At 44.1% G+C, this 18,170-nt stretch overlaps 1 protein-coding gene across 3 annotated transcripts in view; it reads left to right on the top strand.

Annotated features, from left to right (window-relative positions):
• ITPR2 (inositol 1,4,5-trisphosphate receptor type 2) overlaps positions 1-18,170 on the top strand; it is a 179,696-nt gene that overhangs the window by 142,670 nt on the left and 18,856 nt on the right. For 2 of the 3 annotated variants that reach the window (XM_075275281.1, XM_075275278.1), the window contains exons 48-52: positions 2,279-2,404; positions 8,862-9,037; positions 11,671-11,835; positions 12,306-12,508; positions 16,073-16,152. In XM_075275281.1, coding sequence (XP_075131382.1) covers positions 2,279-2,404; positions 8,862-9,037; positions 11,671-11,835; positions 12,306-12,508; positions 16,073-16,152 — 750 coding nt within the window. Of the gene's footprint in view, positions 1-2,278; positions 2,405-8,861; positions 9,038-11,670; positions 11,836-12,305; positions 12,509-16,065; positions 16,153-18,170 lie in introns of all 3 variants that reach the window. The other variant, XM_075275279.1, reaches the window with a different exon arrangement.

Genomic DNA, 18,170 nt, shown 5'->3' with positions numbered 1-18,170 from the left:
GAGATAGATAGATAGATAAATAGATAGGAGATAGATGATAGATAGATAGATAGATAGATAGATAGATAGATAGATAGATAGATAGGAGATGGATAGATAGATGGATAGATAGATGGATAGATAGATGGATAGATAGATGGATAGATAGATAGATAGATAGATAGATAGATAGATAGATAGGAGATGGATGGATAGATAGATAGATAGATAGATAGATAGGAGATGGATGGATAGATAGATAGATAGATAGATAGATAGATAGATAGATAGATAGGAGATGGATAGATAAATAGGAGATAGATGATAGATAGATAGATAGATAGATAGATAGATAGATAGGAGATAGATAGATAAATAGATAGGAGATAGATAGATAGATAGATAGATAGATAGGAGATAGATAGATAGGAGATAGATAGATAGATAGATAGATAGATAGATAGATAGATAGATAGATAGATAGATAGGAGATAGATGATAGATAGATAGTGATGTGACTTGAATCCATCTCTTTATCATCCTGATATTGTGTCACTGATCTCCAGCACACTATTCTAATAATCCATCCCATAATCCATTCCTGATAATCCTATAGAAGATTTCTCCGTGGCCCGGCCGGAGCTCGGATATTTCTTACAATACTCTTGACTTCTCCAAGATTACAAAAACATGGCTACTTTCTTCCAAAGAGCAGCGTCTCCACAGGCCGTATACGGTACTGCAGCTCGGCGTCATTCACCTCTGCTGCTCTTTGTCTGGCAGTATACAGCTATGTTTTTGTAACCCTGGACGTCTCCTTTAAAGGGCCACACACTGCAAAAACTTCCAAAAAGTTCTAGAATCAGAAACGTTGGGTCGGCTCATTGGACATAATGCGTGTGCGCGGGTTCCGTAGACCCCGGCGCTCCCCTCGTGTCCTGATCGCCGCTCTGCCCCGCATGGACTCTGCCTACAGCACCCGGTAGTATCTGACGTTCCCGAGGATAACCCCTGGATTTTTCGGCATTGTTATAGCGCGGTGTAGGCAGGTGTCCTGTTCAGCAGCGGGAGAGCTAGTTATGTGAGCGGGGGTCTAGCAGCCGGAGACGTGACGCTGCCGCCCCGCTCCCCGCCCGCCTCGCCGCTCCCTCCTAAATTAGACGTTTACATTTAAATGGGACTTTGTGTTTGCACACCAACCGCTTATTACCCGGAGATCGGCGGCAGATTTGTCATTAAGCCGGTCCCTGACAAGCCTGCGGATGAATGAATTAGTGAGTGCAGGTGCTCGGCCGCCGCAGAACATTCTACGTGTCTACAGCAAAAAGAAACAAAAAACAAAAGCAGCGGCGGCGGTGATCCCTCCGATCTGCCATAACAATAAAACGAATATTGTGCAGGTTGCCTTCTACACGTTGCATCCTGTAGGTGGCCCCGATGAGGCCTCCGTGCATCGGACTTGTCTTCTAGAACATTCTGCAGAAGATCGATTGGATCTAGAAAACTTAGAGGCCAAGTCTTCACCTTGAGCTAGATAGCACGTTCCTCAGACCGGTCTTGCCATTAGGGGGCAGCACTGCCCTGAAGCGGGGGTACTTGGTCTGTGCCTCCGCATGATGCCAGGGTTTCCACCAGAACATTGCCCGTTCTTGGCACCGCGCAGAAGGTGGCCACCAGAAGACCAGGCCCGTGAAGAGCACGATGAAAATTTCCGTATGGCCACGCCTTTACTCTAAAAAAAAGCCCCTCCCCTTTGTGGGATACCACACCCACCTTTGTGCCACACCCCTTTTTCTGACATGGCGGGAGGTCCTCCTTTTGTGAGAACCTTCTACATTTCAGTAGCGTCACCATTATCTACTTCCCATAGTGCTCCCTGATGTCGTATGTTCCACCTGCATCGCATCCAGAAACTGTCAGCAAGATGCTGTTGATGGATCCATAAACCTTGTGTGTCTCTTACTTCGTACTTTAAGGGCATAGTTATATAAAAGGGACTGTAGAGCGTGGCGGTGTATTAACCCTTTAATGCCACTGGAGCTCGGCTCAACAGTGCATGGTTGCAGACCGTCAGAAAGCTGCTGTTGACTGATCCTTGTTTTCCAGTGCTTCTATTTAGAGGACATAATAGTATATGGCTGTAATTAGGATGTGGGTTTGACTGTTTCCAAACAGGTTTCCCCAAAAATCAAGGTATATACATGGCAGTCACTTGTCTCCACATGTTGCCGGGCCGTGGTATAGTCAGATGTTGGCGACTCCCCGTTCCTGGTGACATTGTGACTCCTTGTCATTACAGATAACCCTGCTCTGTTCTGGTTCTCCCGACACATCTCGCTCTGGGGCAGCATCTCCTTCAATCTGGCCGTATTCATCAACCTGGCGGTGGCGCTCTTTTACCCATTTGGAGACGATGGAGATGAAGGTAAGTAGAATGTGTTCCAGTTCTAGTTGTGCCTAGACATGGGAGGTATGGACGACGCGTCAGTCATTATGGTCAGTGAGCGCGGAGTGTCTGGGGACAGAAGATCCCGAAATAATCTGTGTCCAGTGAAGACTCATCCACTAAATAATTCAGCAGAAAGTGAGGAAGTAGATACTGTACAGATCCAGGAGCCGAATATATGTGTATATATGTATACAGGAACCTGCCTGCGGGAGCCTGAGTAATGAGCAAGATGGGGACTAGAGGTGATAGGGGGCGGTATTATAGTAGTTATATTCTTGTACATAGGAGGTAGTATTATAGTAGTTATATTCTTGTACATAGGGGGCAGTATTATAGTAGTTATATTCTTGTACATAGGAGGTAGTATTATAGTAGTTATATTCTTGTACATAGGGGGCAGTATTATAGTAGTTATATTCTTGTACATAGGAGGTAGTATTATAGTAGTTATATTCTTGTACATAGGAGTAGTATTATAGTAGTTATATTCTTGTACATAGGGGGCAGTATTATAGTAGTTATATTCTTGTACATAGGAGTAGTATTATAGTAGTTATATTCTTGTACATAGGAGTAGTATTATAGTAGTTATATTCTTGTACATAGGGGGCAGTATTATAGTAGTTATATTCTTGTACATAGGAGTAGTATTATAGTAGTTATATTCTTGTACATAGGAGCAGTATTATAGTAGTTATATTCTCGTACATAGGAGTAGTATTATAGTAATTATATTCCTGTACATAGGAGTAGTATTATAGTAGTTATATTCTTGTACATAGGAGCAGTATTATAGTAGTTATATTCTTGTACATAGGAGTAGTATTATAGTAGTTATATACTTGTACATAGGAGTAGTATTATAGTAGTTATATTCTTGTACATAGGAGTAGTATTATAGTAGTTATATTCTTGTACATAGGGGCAGTATTATAGTAGTTATATTCTTGTACATAGGGGGCAGTATTATAGTAGTTATATTCTTGTACATAGGAGGTAGTATTATAGTAGTTATATTCTCGTACATAGGAGTAGTATTATAGTAGTTATATACTTGTACATAGGAGTAGTATTATAGTAGTTATATTCTTGTACATAGGAGTAGTATTATAGTAGTTATATACTTGTACATAGGAGTAGTATTATAGTAGTTATATTCTTGTACATAGGAGTAGTATTATAGTAGTTATATTCTTGTACATAGGAGCAGTATTATAGTAGTTATATTCTTGTACATAGGAGGTAGTATTATAGTAGTTATATTCTTGTACATAGGAGGTAGTATTATAGTAGTTATATTCTTGTACATAGGGGCAGTATTATAGTAGTTATATTCTTGTACATAGGAGTAGTATTATAGTAGTTATATTCTTGTACATAGGAGTAGTATTATAGTAGTTATATTCTTGTACATAGGAGGTAGTATTATAGTAGTTATATTCTTGTACATAGGGGCAGTATTATAGTAGTTATATTCTTGTACATAGGGGGTAGTATTATAGTAGTTATATTCTTGTACATAGGAGCAGTATTATAGTAGTTATATTCTTGTACATAGGGGGCAGTATTATACTAGATATATTCTTGTACATAGGAGTAGTATTATAGTAGTTATATTCTTGTACATAGGAGTAGTATTATAGTAGTTATATTCTTGTACATAGGGGCAGTATTATAGTAGTTATATTCTTGTACATAGGAGGTAGTATTATAGTAGTTATATTCTTGTACATAGGAGTAGTATTATAGTAGTTATATTCTTGTACATAGGAGCAGTATTACAGTAGTTATATTCTTGTACATAGGAGGTAGTATTATAGTAGTTATATTCTTGTACATAGGAGGTAGTATTATAGTAGTTATATTCTTGTACATAGGAGGTAGTATTATAGTAGTTATATTCTTGTACATAGGAGCAGTATTATAGTAGTTATATCCTTGTACATAGGAGCAGTATTATAGTAGTTATATTCTTGTACATAGGGAGCAGTATTATAGTAGTTATATTCTTGTACATAGGGGGCAGTATTATAGTAGTTATATTCTTGTATATAGGAGGTAGTATTATAGTAGTTATATTCTTGTACATAGGAGGTAGTATTATAGTAGTTATATTCTTGTACATAGGGGCAGTATTATTGTACTTTATTCTTGCACACCCTTAGTTATGATGGAATATCACTATATATAGATACTTCCTGACCTATTTTGTCATCCCCTGTAATCTCTTATTATATATCAGATATAATTTAACCCTAATATTCCCAGCCTGCATTAGCTCATATAGCAGCAGTGGGTGTCATGTAGCGGTATGTGCCCCTCCTTCCCCTGTAGGACACGTGTATTGGCACATGTCTGAGCAGTCAGGCGGGCCCCCCTCGGCCTCTGGGGCCGCACAGGACAGGCTCACTTTGTCTTATTTGGAGGTCTGTTTGCACAGAGGCTTCATAAATATTCATCCAGTGTATAAGGTCAGCGGCGGCCGCCTCACGTGCGCCTCTGATATCAGCCGCCGCTCTCGCTGGTGGCGCAGCCTCGCAGGGACACTGAGAATTTCCAGCTTCTGATTCTGTGTCTTGGGGATTATTTTAAGGAAGATATTTTTCTGTTTCTTGCTGCAAACCACTGAGCGGCTAATGGGAATCACGTGTAGATGATGGAATTAGGGAAGTGGTACTGTGCAGTGTAACGGTAGATACTGACACATACAGAGCAAGGGAAGTGGTACTGTGCAGTGTAGCGGTAGATACTGACACATACAGAGCAAGGGAAGTGGTACTGTGCATACACAGAGCAAGGGAAGTGGTACTGTGCAGTGTAGCGGTATATACTGACACATACAGAGCAAGGGAAGTGGTACTGTGCATACACAGAGCAAGGGAAGTGGTACTGTGCAGTGTAGCAGTATATACTGACACATACGGAACAAGAGACTTAGTACTGTGCAGTGTTCATACATACAGAATAGCAGTATATACTGACACATGTATACAGAAGTAGCACTGTGCATTGAAGACACCCTGACCATTACTCATTCCGTTTCTTATCTTTCGGCTGGAGGAAGTCGATGTCTCATGACAGCAGTTCTGATATTCTGATTATTTGTGTGTGGGGGGGGGAGATTTCATGAAATTAACTCTTTATTGTGCAATGACTTCCCTGTAATCGCCCACACTGCGGCCGGCCCCTTCCCCTCTCCGTTACCGCAGTCTGCTCTTTACATCTGGGTCACGCTGATGCCTTGGTCAAAAAAAACTAGAAAACTACTTGCAAAGAAACTTCTAAAGAATTCCATCTACATCTTGGTTTTCTAGCCTTCTTTATTCTCACTTATCGTGCTTGCTCTGGGAGTTTCCGTGGTAACTTTAACAGAATGCACTGCCCATACTTCCTGTCATGTGATCGCCACTCTCAAGAACAGATCATGTTGTCCGGACAGGAAGTCCACACCTAGCAGTCTCTCAATGGTTCCATGGCAACCCCAGAGCAAGCACAACAAGAACATTCTCGGAGCAATATGAAGGGGGTCAGGAAAGAAATATTATAGAATGGCCACCATTGACCCTCCCATATCAACTTGTCACCCAGCTTTCCTAGACCTCTGAATGCCAAATACAGTACTACCAAAAGGGGATAGATCACACGATACCTTCTGATTGGTGGGAAACATTAAATCCCACCCACATATTGCCTGAGAATCCTGTTTTGGCATATTTGCATAAGCCCCTCCCTTTTAAATCCAATTTGTAGGACAGTCCCTTGAAAACTGGCTGGTTTTGAGTCTGTAAAAGTGCAAATATACAATTCTGCAGTGTAGATGCCCTATGTGAACCCGCCTTCAGAGCTGACATCATACTTTCCCATACCGACCCTTTGAACCCCACCCTCTTCTGACGTGGGTCCGCCCCTAAAATGGCAGGAAACGCCCCTTTCTATGTAAACCTACAGACATCCCTCCTTTTTGTGGTGCCGTTCACAGGATAGTCTCGCCAACACCACGACTTCTGGCCAGTATACTGTAATGGAAGCTATATTGGCAGTCACCCAGCTTTCCCAAGAACAGATTTAGAACGTAATTTACTTACTTAGAACGTGGCAGAACAAGACGGCTGAAGCTTTCTTACATTTCCTGAGGGCTTTTGATGTAAGACAGAAATGCCCTTTAAGCGGCGATGCAGCCTGATGAGGGTTGTAGTCCCGCTCCTTCTGTTTACGGAGTCTTTCCGCCGTGCAGAATCAGGATATTCCGCCACATTTTATTTTCCACCCTAATGAAGTGGTGAATATGAAGCAGGAAGACGGTTTGAAGTATTTTTGCCGCCGGGGGAAATTGATCAGATGGAGCCTAATAAGAGTCTTGAAGGAAGCGAGATTGACAGGTCACCGTCACTAGCAGGACGAGACGCCGCCGCGCCGCACTGTGCGGCGTCTGAACCCCGTTTCATTAAACGTCTGCCTGACATGGTGGCTTGAAGATGATTGTCACTTTAAATGCTATATATAGTCACAGCGCTGACTCGCACTTATAGAACCAAAGACCCAATAAAGCCGCGGTGACAGACGAGTGATCGCCGCCGCCGCCGCCGAGGTCCCCGCGCTCGCCGCGCTCCCAGTCCCCCTTGTTTTATCTCGCCGGTAATGATGTGATTAAAACTTTTCTGGCTCCATTTAGGATTTCTCTGTTTTATATCGTTAACAGTACAAATATTACATTTCCATAAGCGAGGCGCCCGCACGGAGGTTTACGCTAAAAATACCGCCACAACCCCACAGGATGGAAAGGTTAATTGGGGACTTGCAATATAGGTCACGGTAGGATTTATTAGGTCTGTGGGGGCCACAGGTTGGATTATAACCCCTCTGATTCTATTGTGTCCTCTGAGATAAGCGGCACCCGAGATATGGCAGCCACTTATCTCATGAGAATTCGAAGTCATAGGATAGGAATCATCTACCCATCATGCTCCAGGGCAAAGTGTAAGCTTTATATGATATGCTGCTGGGGAACCAGTGCTCTGAGGGAAATTCTGAGCGCAGCTCTGGAGTATAATACAGAATATAACTCCAGATCAGTACAGGATAAGTAATATAATGTATGTACACAGTGACTGTACCAGCAGAATAGTGAGCGCAGCTCTGGAGTATAATACAGGATAAGTAATGTAATGTATGTACACAGTGACTGTGCCAGCAGAATAGTGAGCGCAGCTCTGGAGTATAATACAGGATAAGTAATGTAATGTATGTACACAGTGACTGTGCCAGCAGAATAGTGAGCGCAGCTCTGGAGTATAATACAGGATAAGTAATGTAATGTATGTACACAGTGACTGTACCAGCAGAATAGTGAGCGCAGCTCTGGAGTATAATACAGGATAAGTAATGTAATGTATGTACACAGTGACTGTACCGGCAGAATAGTGAGCGCAGCTCTGGAGTATAATACAGGATAAGTAATGTAATGTATGTACACAGTGACTGTACCGGCAGAATAGTGAGCGCAGCTCTGGAGTATAATACAGGATAAGTAATGTAATGTATGTACACAGTGACTGTACCGGCAGAATAGTGAGCGCAGCTCTGGAGTATAATACAGGATAAGTAATGTAATGTATGTACACAGTGACTGCACCGGCAGAATAGTGAGCGCAGCTCTGGAGTATAATACAGGATAAGTAATGTAATGTATGTACACAGTGACTGTACCGGCAGAATAGTGAGCGCAGCTCTGGAGTATAATACAGAATAAGTAATGTAATGTATGTACACAGTGACTTTACCCACAGAATAGTGAGCGCAGCTCTGGAGTATAATACAGGATAAGTAATGTAATGTATGTACACAGTGACTGCACCAGCAGAATAGTGAGCGCAGCTCTGGAGTATAATACAGGATAAGTAATGTAATGTATGTACACAGTGACTGCACCAGCAGAATAGTGAGCGCAGCTCTGGAGTATAATACAGGATAAGTAATGTAATGTATGTACACAGTGACTGCACCAGCAGAATAGTGAGCGCAGCTGTGGAGTATAATACAGGATAAGTAATGTAATGTATGTACACAGTGACTGCACCAGCAGAATAGTGAGCGCAGCTCTGGAGTATAATACAGGATAAGTAATGTAATGTATGTACACAGTGACTGCACCAGCAGAATAGTGAGCGCAGCTCTGGAGTATAATGCAGGATAAGTAATGTAATGTATGTACACAGTGACTGCACCAGCAGAATAGTGAGCGCAGCTCTGGAGTATAATACAGGATAAGTAATGTAATGTATGTACACAGTGACTGCACCAGCAGAATAGTGAGCGCAGCTCTGGAGTACTCGGTGACCCCACTTCTTAAGTAGATTTCCTATATATAACCCTCGTCGTAGTATATATATATGTTCTTGGTCCATGTGTTCTAACATGTTTTTTTTCTCTACAGGAACTCTTCCTCCATGGATCTCCATCCTGCTCTGGATCGCTGTGGCCATCTGCACCGCCATGTTGTTTGTCCTTCCCAAACCGTTTGGCATTCGGCCGTTCCTGGTGTCGGTCATGCTCCGCTCCATTTACACCCTGGGCCTGGGGCCTACTCTCATATTACTGGGAGCAGCTAATGTAAGGAGGTCTTTGATACGTTACATGGAGACGTCTTTGCGCACATTGCGGATTATATCCCTTCCCAGCAGCTAGGCTTGTAACAGTCAGACCAGATGGCAGGCAGCCGAACAGCCGGGGGCGCAGTAGTCAGCCAGTCTTTGATCTAGTATAGGCAGTGAATGCAGAATCCCTCTAATGCCGGCTATCTGACGTCTCCCCGCGGCTCTCCACACTTTATAACTTCTTCTCCAGTTTGCACGTTCCCATAACATCTGTCATGGCTTCTAGGGCCGATATTAGGAGATGATTCGGCCCATGGACTTGTTACCGGCCAATGTGGCATCTGTAGACTGTCCAGTTGGCCCTGAGTGTCATCGGGTAACGGCGCGGGGTGGCCATGATGGGGCGCTCCATATTGTAGCTCAGGATCACAGTCGGGTATTTTTGTCCTGCGATCAAGACCAAAGTAATCTAAGGCCGAACAGATCCGAGAGTGAGCGGCCCGACAACCACGTGCAGAAGATTCTGGTTGTTAGGCAGTGTATCCATAGTAACCAGACTGTCAGTGGCAGGCGGCGGAGAAGGAACAGTCCGGAATATTACATAGGATTGTCTGCCCGCTCTACAACCTCTAGAACTGGGGTCTACAGCCCCAAAAATAACACCCAACACAATAATCTATCTACCTACTGTCAGAATCTATCTATCTATCTATCTATCTATCTATCTATCTATCTATCTATATCTCCTTCCTATCTATCTATCTATCTATCTATCTATCTATCTATCTATCTATCTATCTATCTCATATCTATCTATCTATCTATCTCATATCTATCTATCTCCTATCTATCTATCTATCTATCTATCTATCTATCTCATATCTATCTATCTATCTATCTCATATCTATCTATCTCCTATCTATCTATCTATCTATCTCCTATCTATCTATCTATCTATCTCCTATCTATTATCTATCTATCTATCTATCTCCTATCTATTATCTATCTATCTATCTATCTATCTATCTATCTATCTATCTATCTATCTCCTATCTATCAATCATCTATCTCCTATCTATCTATCTATCTCCTATCTATCTATCTATCTCCTATCTATCTATCTATCTATCTATCTATCTCCTATCTATCTTCTATCTATCTCCTATCTATCTTCTATCTATCTATCTCCTATCTATCTCCTATCTATCTATCTATCTCCTATCTATCTCCTATCTATCTCCTATCTATCTCCTATCTATCTATCTCCTATCTATCTCCTATCTATCTATCTATCTCCTATCTATCTATCTATCTATCTCCTATCTATCTTCTATCTATCTCCTATCTATCTTCTATCTATCTATCTCCTATCTATCTCCTATCTATCTATCTATCTATCTATCTATCTATCTATCTATCTCCTATCTATCTATCTATCTATCTCCTATCTATCTCCTATCTATATATCTATCTATCTCCTATCTATCTATCTATCTATCTATCTATCTATCTATCTATCTATCATCTATCTATCTATCTATCTATCTATCTATCTATCTCCTATCTATCTCCTATCTATCTCCTATCTATCTATCTATCTCTCTATCTATCTATCTCCTATCTATCTATCTCCTATCTATCTATCTATCTATCTATCTATCTCCTATCTATCTATCTATCTCCTATCTATCTATCTATCTATCTATCTATCTATCTATCTATCTATCTATCTATCTCCTCTCTATCTCCTATCTATCTATCTATCAATCATCTATCTCCTCTCTATCTATCTCCTATCTATCTCCTCTCTATCTCCTATCTATCTATCTATCTATCTATCTATCTATCTATCTATCTATCTATCTCTTATCTATCTCCTTTCTATCTATCTCCTATCTATCTCCTATCTATCTATCTCCTATCTATCTATCTATCTATCTATCTATCTATCTATCTATCTATCTATCTATCTCCTCTCTATCTATCTCCTATCTATCTCCTATCTATCTCCTATCTATCTATCTATTATCTATCTATCTATCTATCTATCTATCTCCTATCTATCTATCTCCTATCTATTTGGTGTACATTTTTACTGTCTCTGTACCCCCCCGGGCCTATATCCCCTCCTGCCCCCCTCTTCCGCTCGCCTCCTCCTGTCGGCATATCATTGGTGATGGATGTAGCGGTGTGTTTGGTGTGCTGTGCAGCCGCTCGGCACAAGCTGTGTCGCGGTATTAAGTGGCGGTTTCACGCTGCCTCCGCTTGGTCTGTTACCTGATTACTTATTGAGCAAATGTCTCCTACAAACACTTCTCATACAGTTGCGGGAAAACAAAACATGTATTTTTCACCGCCACATACAGAACTTTAAAGGCGGCGGTGGCGGAATCCTAACCGAGCGCCGGAGATTGAAACCCATTGTTGCGTTTGTTTAGTCGAGGAAAAAAAAAACCTGCCAAACCCTGCGTGTACCTGGATATTACACTGTCAGCCGTGTCTGGTGACGGAACGATTATAGCTCTGTCATTACACAAAGCCATTAAAGCCATTTGCTGCATTACAGTGTGTCAGCGCAGTGATTATTTTGTTACAATGTGTCAGTGCTATTTCCGTTATCTAATTCCCGCCCCTTTCTTCCCCCACAGCTGTGTAATAAAGTGGTGTTTCTGGTGAGTTTTGTGGGGAACCGTGGCACGTTCACGCGAGGCTACCGGGCGGTGATCATGGACATGGCGTTCCTGTACCACGTGGTGTACGTCATCGTCTGCATGCTGGGACTCTTCGTACATGAGTTCTTCTATAGCTTCCTGGTAAGAATCTGCCATGACGGTAATATCACCACTAGCGCCATGATGGTGTGTCATGTGACCTGAAGAGGAATGCCCCGCCCCTTTCTTCCATTGCCCCACCCCTGCTTAGCAGATAGTATAAGAGGAATGATACATGACAGTACCAGATTAGATTTCGGCACAGCAGACTGTATCACATTGGATAGGATTAGATACATGGCGCAGCAGACATCATAAGCTTAGATACACTGTTTACCTGACAGTATCCTGCATGACATGCTTAGATACAGCGACTCGGCGGATAGTATGTGATGGGCTCAGCTCCGCCCTGCCACTCCACTCGGGCCCACCCCCTCCACTCGGCCCCACCCCTCCGCTCCACCCCCTCCTCCTGGTGGGAGAAACGGCTTTCTGACGTCCGCCTCAGGCGGCATAAACCCTAGGTTCACCCCTGGCTTAGATACATCGGTTATTTTCCCTTCTCTTTGCAGCTCTTCGATCTTGTGTATCGGGAAGAAACGCTATTGAACGTTATAAAAAGTGTGACGCGGAACGGGCGCTCCATCATCCTGACGGCGGTGCTGGCGCTCATCCTCGTCTACCTCTTCTCCATTATCGGCTTTCTCTTTCTGAAAGACGACTTCATCATGCCGGTGGACCGTCTGAAGGAGCGGCCCTCTCACCTGGGTAAGTCGTGCCGCCATATTGTGGGGTACACCGCACATCGGGTTGTGGGGATTGAGGCCTTAGTTATAGCAGTATAGTGCTCCACTCACTGGAAATCCGCAGCTTTGGAAGTGATTGGAGCATAAAACATGACATAAATAGGTACCGATTTGAGTTCTGTCATATTACTCTAGTCATACCGAGAGCTGCAACTCCTCTAAGCTTTGGATGTGCATGGAGTAGAAAGCACCAGAAGTTGAGATATTGTTTTCTATAGTCGGACATTTCTATGTCTGAGACACAAGTGAAACATCGAGCAATCCGTCACAGACGTCACGTTAAACCGTCTCCCCCGCTCCCGTTTGGTGTCATCGCCCGTCGCCATGACTGGCACCTTCTAACTCCGAGCTGACTGATAGAATTCATCAGTTCCTGTTCACACTTTCGGAATAGCCGACTTTCAGTCATTTCAATGGGAAGCTGAAAATAGCGCCCGGCCCGATCCTGCCGAAAACTCCCATTGAAGTGACTGAAGAGTTGCATGGCGGGTCCCAACGCAAAATCCTTCATGTTATCGTAACCTAAGGACCCAAACTCCGGTCAGCTCATCTCTTCCTCCTTCACGTCTGTGGCCAGTGTAGAGATTTCTCACAGATGAAGGTTTGGTACAATCTTCTGTGAGGTTTGCAGCGCATTCGTATCTCCAATGAATGGGGCTGAGCTGCTTTACCAAGCACAGCCACTAGATAATGTGAGGCGCTGTGCTTGTGAAGAGGCCGCAGCGCTTACCGATCCATTGCAATCTCTTCGATTGATTCCCTACTTCAATTGATGACCTATCTTAAAGGGATTCTACCACTAAAACACATTTTTTTTCTAGTTAACACGTCGGAATAGCCTTTAGAAAGGCTATTTGTCTCCTACCTGTGGAAGTGCTCTCCGCCGCGCCGTTCGTTCAAAATACCGGTTTGTACCGGTATGCTAATTAGTTCTCTCGCAGCGATGGGGGCGTCCCCATTGCAGCTCGAAAACCGACCGCAGCGCCGCCTCTCTGGTCTTCGGTGTCCTCCCCTTGCTTCTTCAGCGTCTGTCGGACGCCTGCGCAGTACGCTCTGTTCGGCGAAGATTGCCGAACGTACTGCGCAGGCGCGAAATTGCGGTCCCAGCCATAGTGCGGACACCGCAATTTCGCGCATGCATGTTTTTGCGCCACCAGTGTCGCTTTCTCAAAAACAGAGCGTTCTGGGGAACACGGGCGTGAATGACGCTGGCGATGAACTGATATAGATGTCACTCTGGGATGGGCAGAGGGTGCACCACGTGGAGGTGCACTCTCTGCCGGCTCAGGGGATATGAATACTTGTATTTATTTTTGGGAAAGCTGGGTGACAAGCAATATGGCCGTCCTACAGGTGGCTGGCGGGAACCGCTCCTGATCACATGACCATTATGTGTATGTGGACGGAAAGCAGCAAAGTGTATGGCTACCTGTCACCCAGCTCTCCCAGAACCCAAAACGGCAAGTCTTTCTCGTTAGCTTCTGGGTCCCGCTCTCAGCCTGGCTGTGTAGATGGGTCAGACTATTGCAGCTTCCAGGCACTGAGGGGTTACTGGCGGCCGGCGATTCAGCAGCACGTCGGTCTTGTGAGAAGTTTTTTAATCCCAATAATCTCATGAGGATTTTCTTGGCCGGCGGCAGCTGCTCCAATAACAGCAGGCAGAGCTAATTTTACAAGATGCAGCGTGTGGCTTGGACGGGGCGCACAATACCCCTGTGTAGTGACTCCGACAAAATATGGCCGCAGAAACCTCCGTTACGCCGGAAAAAAACTGCGCAGTCATGGACGGTAACACGATGTCTATTGATAACCCAGGAGGATGTGTCCTAAACAGGAAAAATACCCAAATTATCCGGAATTATCTATAGAGCTCCCAGGTCCACATTTAGCTCTCCGACTCCAAGATCTAGAATGATCTGGGCCTTATAAAGGAATATTTCTCCAAATAGGTTATGGCGGATTCTACAGGGAAGAGCAGGGATCGGAGAGAATATTCCGGATATCTGGGTTATACTATGGAAATAAAGCCACATCTTGGAAGGGGAGGGAGAATTCCAGATATCGGGGAGAATATTCCAGATATCAGGATTACGATCTTGGAATTAGAAAGATGAATCCAGATCTTGGACCCAGAGAGATCATTCTGGATATCAGAATCAGATTAAAGTTACATTATATGGATTAAAGGGACTCTACCATTAAAATCGATTTTTTTTTCCTCCCTAACACGTCGGAATAGCCTTAAGAAAAGCTACCTTTAGATATCTTCTCCACGCCGCTGTTCGGTGTTTAATCCGGATTTCGTTGGTATGCAAATGAGTTCTCTCACAGCACTGTGGGCGGTCCTCAGCACTCAAACAGCACTGGGGGCGTACCCAATGCTGCGAGAGAATTCTCCAGCGCTGCCTCCATCTTCTTCAGGAACGGCCTCTTCACACATCTTCTTCCGGGAGCTTCTAGGCCTCGGGCAGCTGACTGTGTAAGCGGGCTTACTGTGTAAGCGGCCATTTTCTTGAGGCCAGCAGGCATGCGCAGTCGGCTTTGCCCTAGGTCCGAGTTCTAGAAGTTTGAAGCCAACCCCCGGAATAGATGCGAAGAAGGCGCTGGAGAGTTCTATCGCAGCATTGGGGATGCCCAAAGTGCTGTGAGAGAACTCATTTGCATACCAGCAGAAAAAGGGATTTCTATGGAACGGCGGCCTGGAGAAGACATCTAAAGGTAGGAGAAGAAAAGCTTAAAAAAATTTGATTTTAATGGTAGAATCCCTTTTAAATCAGATTCTCAGAATTGGGAAGAAAAATCCAGAATAGCGGATCTGGAATTATCCGTCTATGGCAGTTTTGGGATTTGATTATAATCCAGGTGATCCAAAATGATCTGCAGTATATCTAGAAAAGTATTGGGACAAGTCACATTCAACCATTCTAGACCTATACTCCCCATGTTCTTCTGCTCTTCTAGATCGGCTTTCTACAACGTTTTGGAGGTGAGATTCCGGTTCTGAGATTTGGCAGCATGTCTCTGGTTCTGGGATCCAGAATGATCTGAACCCTGGAAGTCTTTCTCATGTTCTGAAATCCAAAAATATTCCTCTGGTTCTTCCTTGTTATGAGATCCAGAATCTTCCCACTTAGCCTAGAATCCTATTTCTTTCAGAAAGATCTGGAAGGTCTCTGACACGATTGCCTGAGATCTGGATCCACCTCGCTGGTCTTCATGTCACGGTTTTTGGGTCCTGAGATCCTCATTGATCTACGAGAATGAATTCATGACGGAACCGTTCCCTTGTTCTCTGGAGATAAATGATATATTACATTAGGAAATTGCATAAGATAAGCAGGTACATGCCGCCCTCGCCGTGTCCCCCGCGCCTCAAATGTCACAGACATTAGTCCAGAGCAGCCGGAGTCACGGAGAATAGGTCACCGCGGATATTTTTCGGATAACCATAAATTTGGCCATCTTGTGTTTCTCATGAATTTTCAGAAATGTATTTTTACGTGACCCCTACTTTGTTTTCTTCCAGGTACCAGCGGGTTCCGATCGTCCTCTCTGACGGCAATGATGGGGACGTGTGACAAGGAAGACTGCGCCACATCTATACCATTCACAGGTCAGTCAAAGGGTAGCTGCCCCTTAAAAACACCAGTTAGGTGTTAGTCAGTGACCAATCACAAATCGTAACCTTGGGGCCCCATAGTAAAACCTGTAACGGGGCCACACTCCGCCATGACTACAATCCGCAGCACTTCAATGTAGAATATGATTAATCAAGGAAGTAACAGAGATCATTTTTTTCCCAAAACAGCGCCACTCTTGTCCGTGGCTGTTTTTGGTATTGCAGCTCAGGTCCATTCTTGTGAGCTACGTTCACTTCAGTGGGACTGTGGCATAAATGATGATGATGAATATGGCGCAGGTGGTGGCAACACCCCATCCCCCTCCAACGCTCACTTATGGGGAAAATGGCGAGGCCAATGCATTAACACCACCTTTGTCAAAAAATTGCCACAAAAGGAGTTGTAAGACGGCTATCTCATGAGGTCTTTACACACCCTGCGCTACGTAGAGCCTTGGCCTTAAGGTTTCTCGTAGCCAAAAAGCGCAGTGGGAAAACCGCAACAGAAATGTATGACCATTGTGTCGTGTTGTTCTCTGTTCACATCCAGAGCTGCCGCTTGACCCAAGCCTGTGGTTTAGCTCATAGGAAAATAACAGAAGTCAGCTTTGGATGTGAACAGAGAAGAAGCCCTCACCTAGATTAGAATCCGATTCTGGATGTTTTCCTTCCTGGGGCCCCTGACGCAGCAGTCACGTCTCCATCCACGTTCTGGTGATGCCTGTGGATCCGCTCGGCTGTCGCCCTCATTAACAGCTAATTAGTGACAGCACATCCACACGTTACTGGCAATTCAGTCAGCGACCATGAGAGATGAGTTACAGAGATGACGACTCCAGACCCACCAGGGAGGACCGGCGCTGTCACAACAGCCGTAAACAAGAAGACGTCTGCGCTAAGCCGGATCCACGCGTGGTAGACAGGACTTCTTCTCTGTGGGGCCCAGCATTTTATGGGTTAAATCTATATTCTATGTATATAGAGAGATCCTTATCTGTATATACATATTACGCTCCGTAACGTTGTATACAGGCTTTGTCTTTGAGTTGTATGGCTTTCTTATACTCCAGTCACTGCCAAAGCTGCATTCGCAACCCTGTTGCTTTGTCATCTCTGCTATCCTGCCTCACATTCAGAGCTGTACTAAGGATTCCGTCCTGATCCTTGCATTAGATACTCCAGTCCCTACCAAAGCTGCACAGTACAATAGGAAATATTATAGAAACATTACAAGCAAAAAAAAAAACCACAAAGAGCGTCTCCCTCTCTGGAGGACTCAAGTCGTCCCTGTCTTTCCCGGGCAGCCCATTGAGTTCAATGGAACTGCAGTACTTCATGACACCACTGGTGGTGCTGCAGGGAGATTGCCCACTTGCTTCCACCACCCGCTATGCAGAGATTATAATCTACAGGCGCTGTATCGGGAATAATCGACTACCGGCTTGTTCTTGTTTTTTTTAAACTCAGTTACTAGATATTACATGTGATCGGTTGTGGCCGCCATGTGACTACATGTCACGGGCCTAAGTCATGCGGTGAGGCCATGGGACTTGGCAAGGCTGGTGCGGTTTAAAGGACACATGTCAGACTGACCGCAGGATTGTGACACATGAGTAGTCAGAGGTCTGTGCTCTTATATTTGGGGGCACAGCTTAGTTATGTATAGGTCCTGGAGGTGCATATGGACTTCCCAGAATGCCTTTCTGCTCAGTCATACATGATATTGCTGATACTCAGTAGTTGCTATAATGGAGTGGCTAAAAGTAGGCCGGCCCCAGCCTGGTGTGGATCCAGTAGGTGGCGCTGCCTTGGTTCTGATGTCCAGGTAACTACCTGTGATTGTTAGTATTGGGCACCAGCCTGCAGAACAGGAGACGACGTCTTACCTGGAGGCCAACACTGCTGCCTTACTGATGTAATACATTGCTTAGAGCTTGTGGTACTACTCCTGGTCCTGACTCCTACTTACACCTGACTACACTCCTGCTTTACCTGCTGAATCCTCCATCTGG

This window comes from Leptodactylus fuscus, chromosome 5 (genome assembly GCF_031893055.1).
Source record: "Leptodactylus fuscus isolate aLepFus1 chromosome 5, aLepFus1.hap2, whole genome shotgun sequence".
NCBI classification, from domain to species: Eukaryota; Metazoa; Chordata; class Amphibia; order Anura; family Leptodactylidae; genus Leptodactylus; species Leptodactylus fuscus.
The sequence above is the reverse complement of the archived record's forward strand: the minus strand, read 5'-3'. Positions and strand labels throughout refer to the sequence as shown.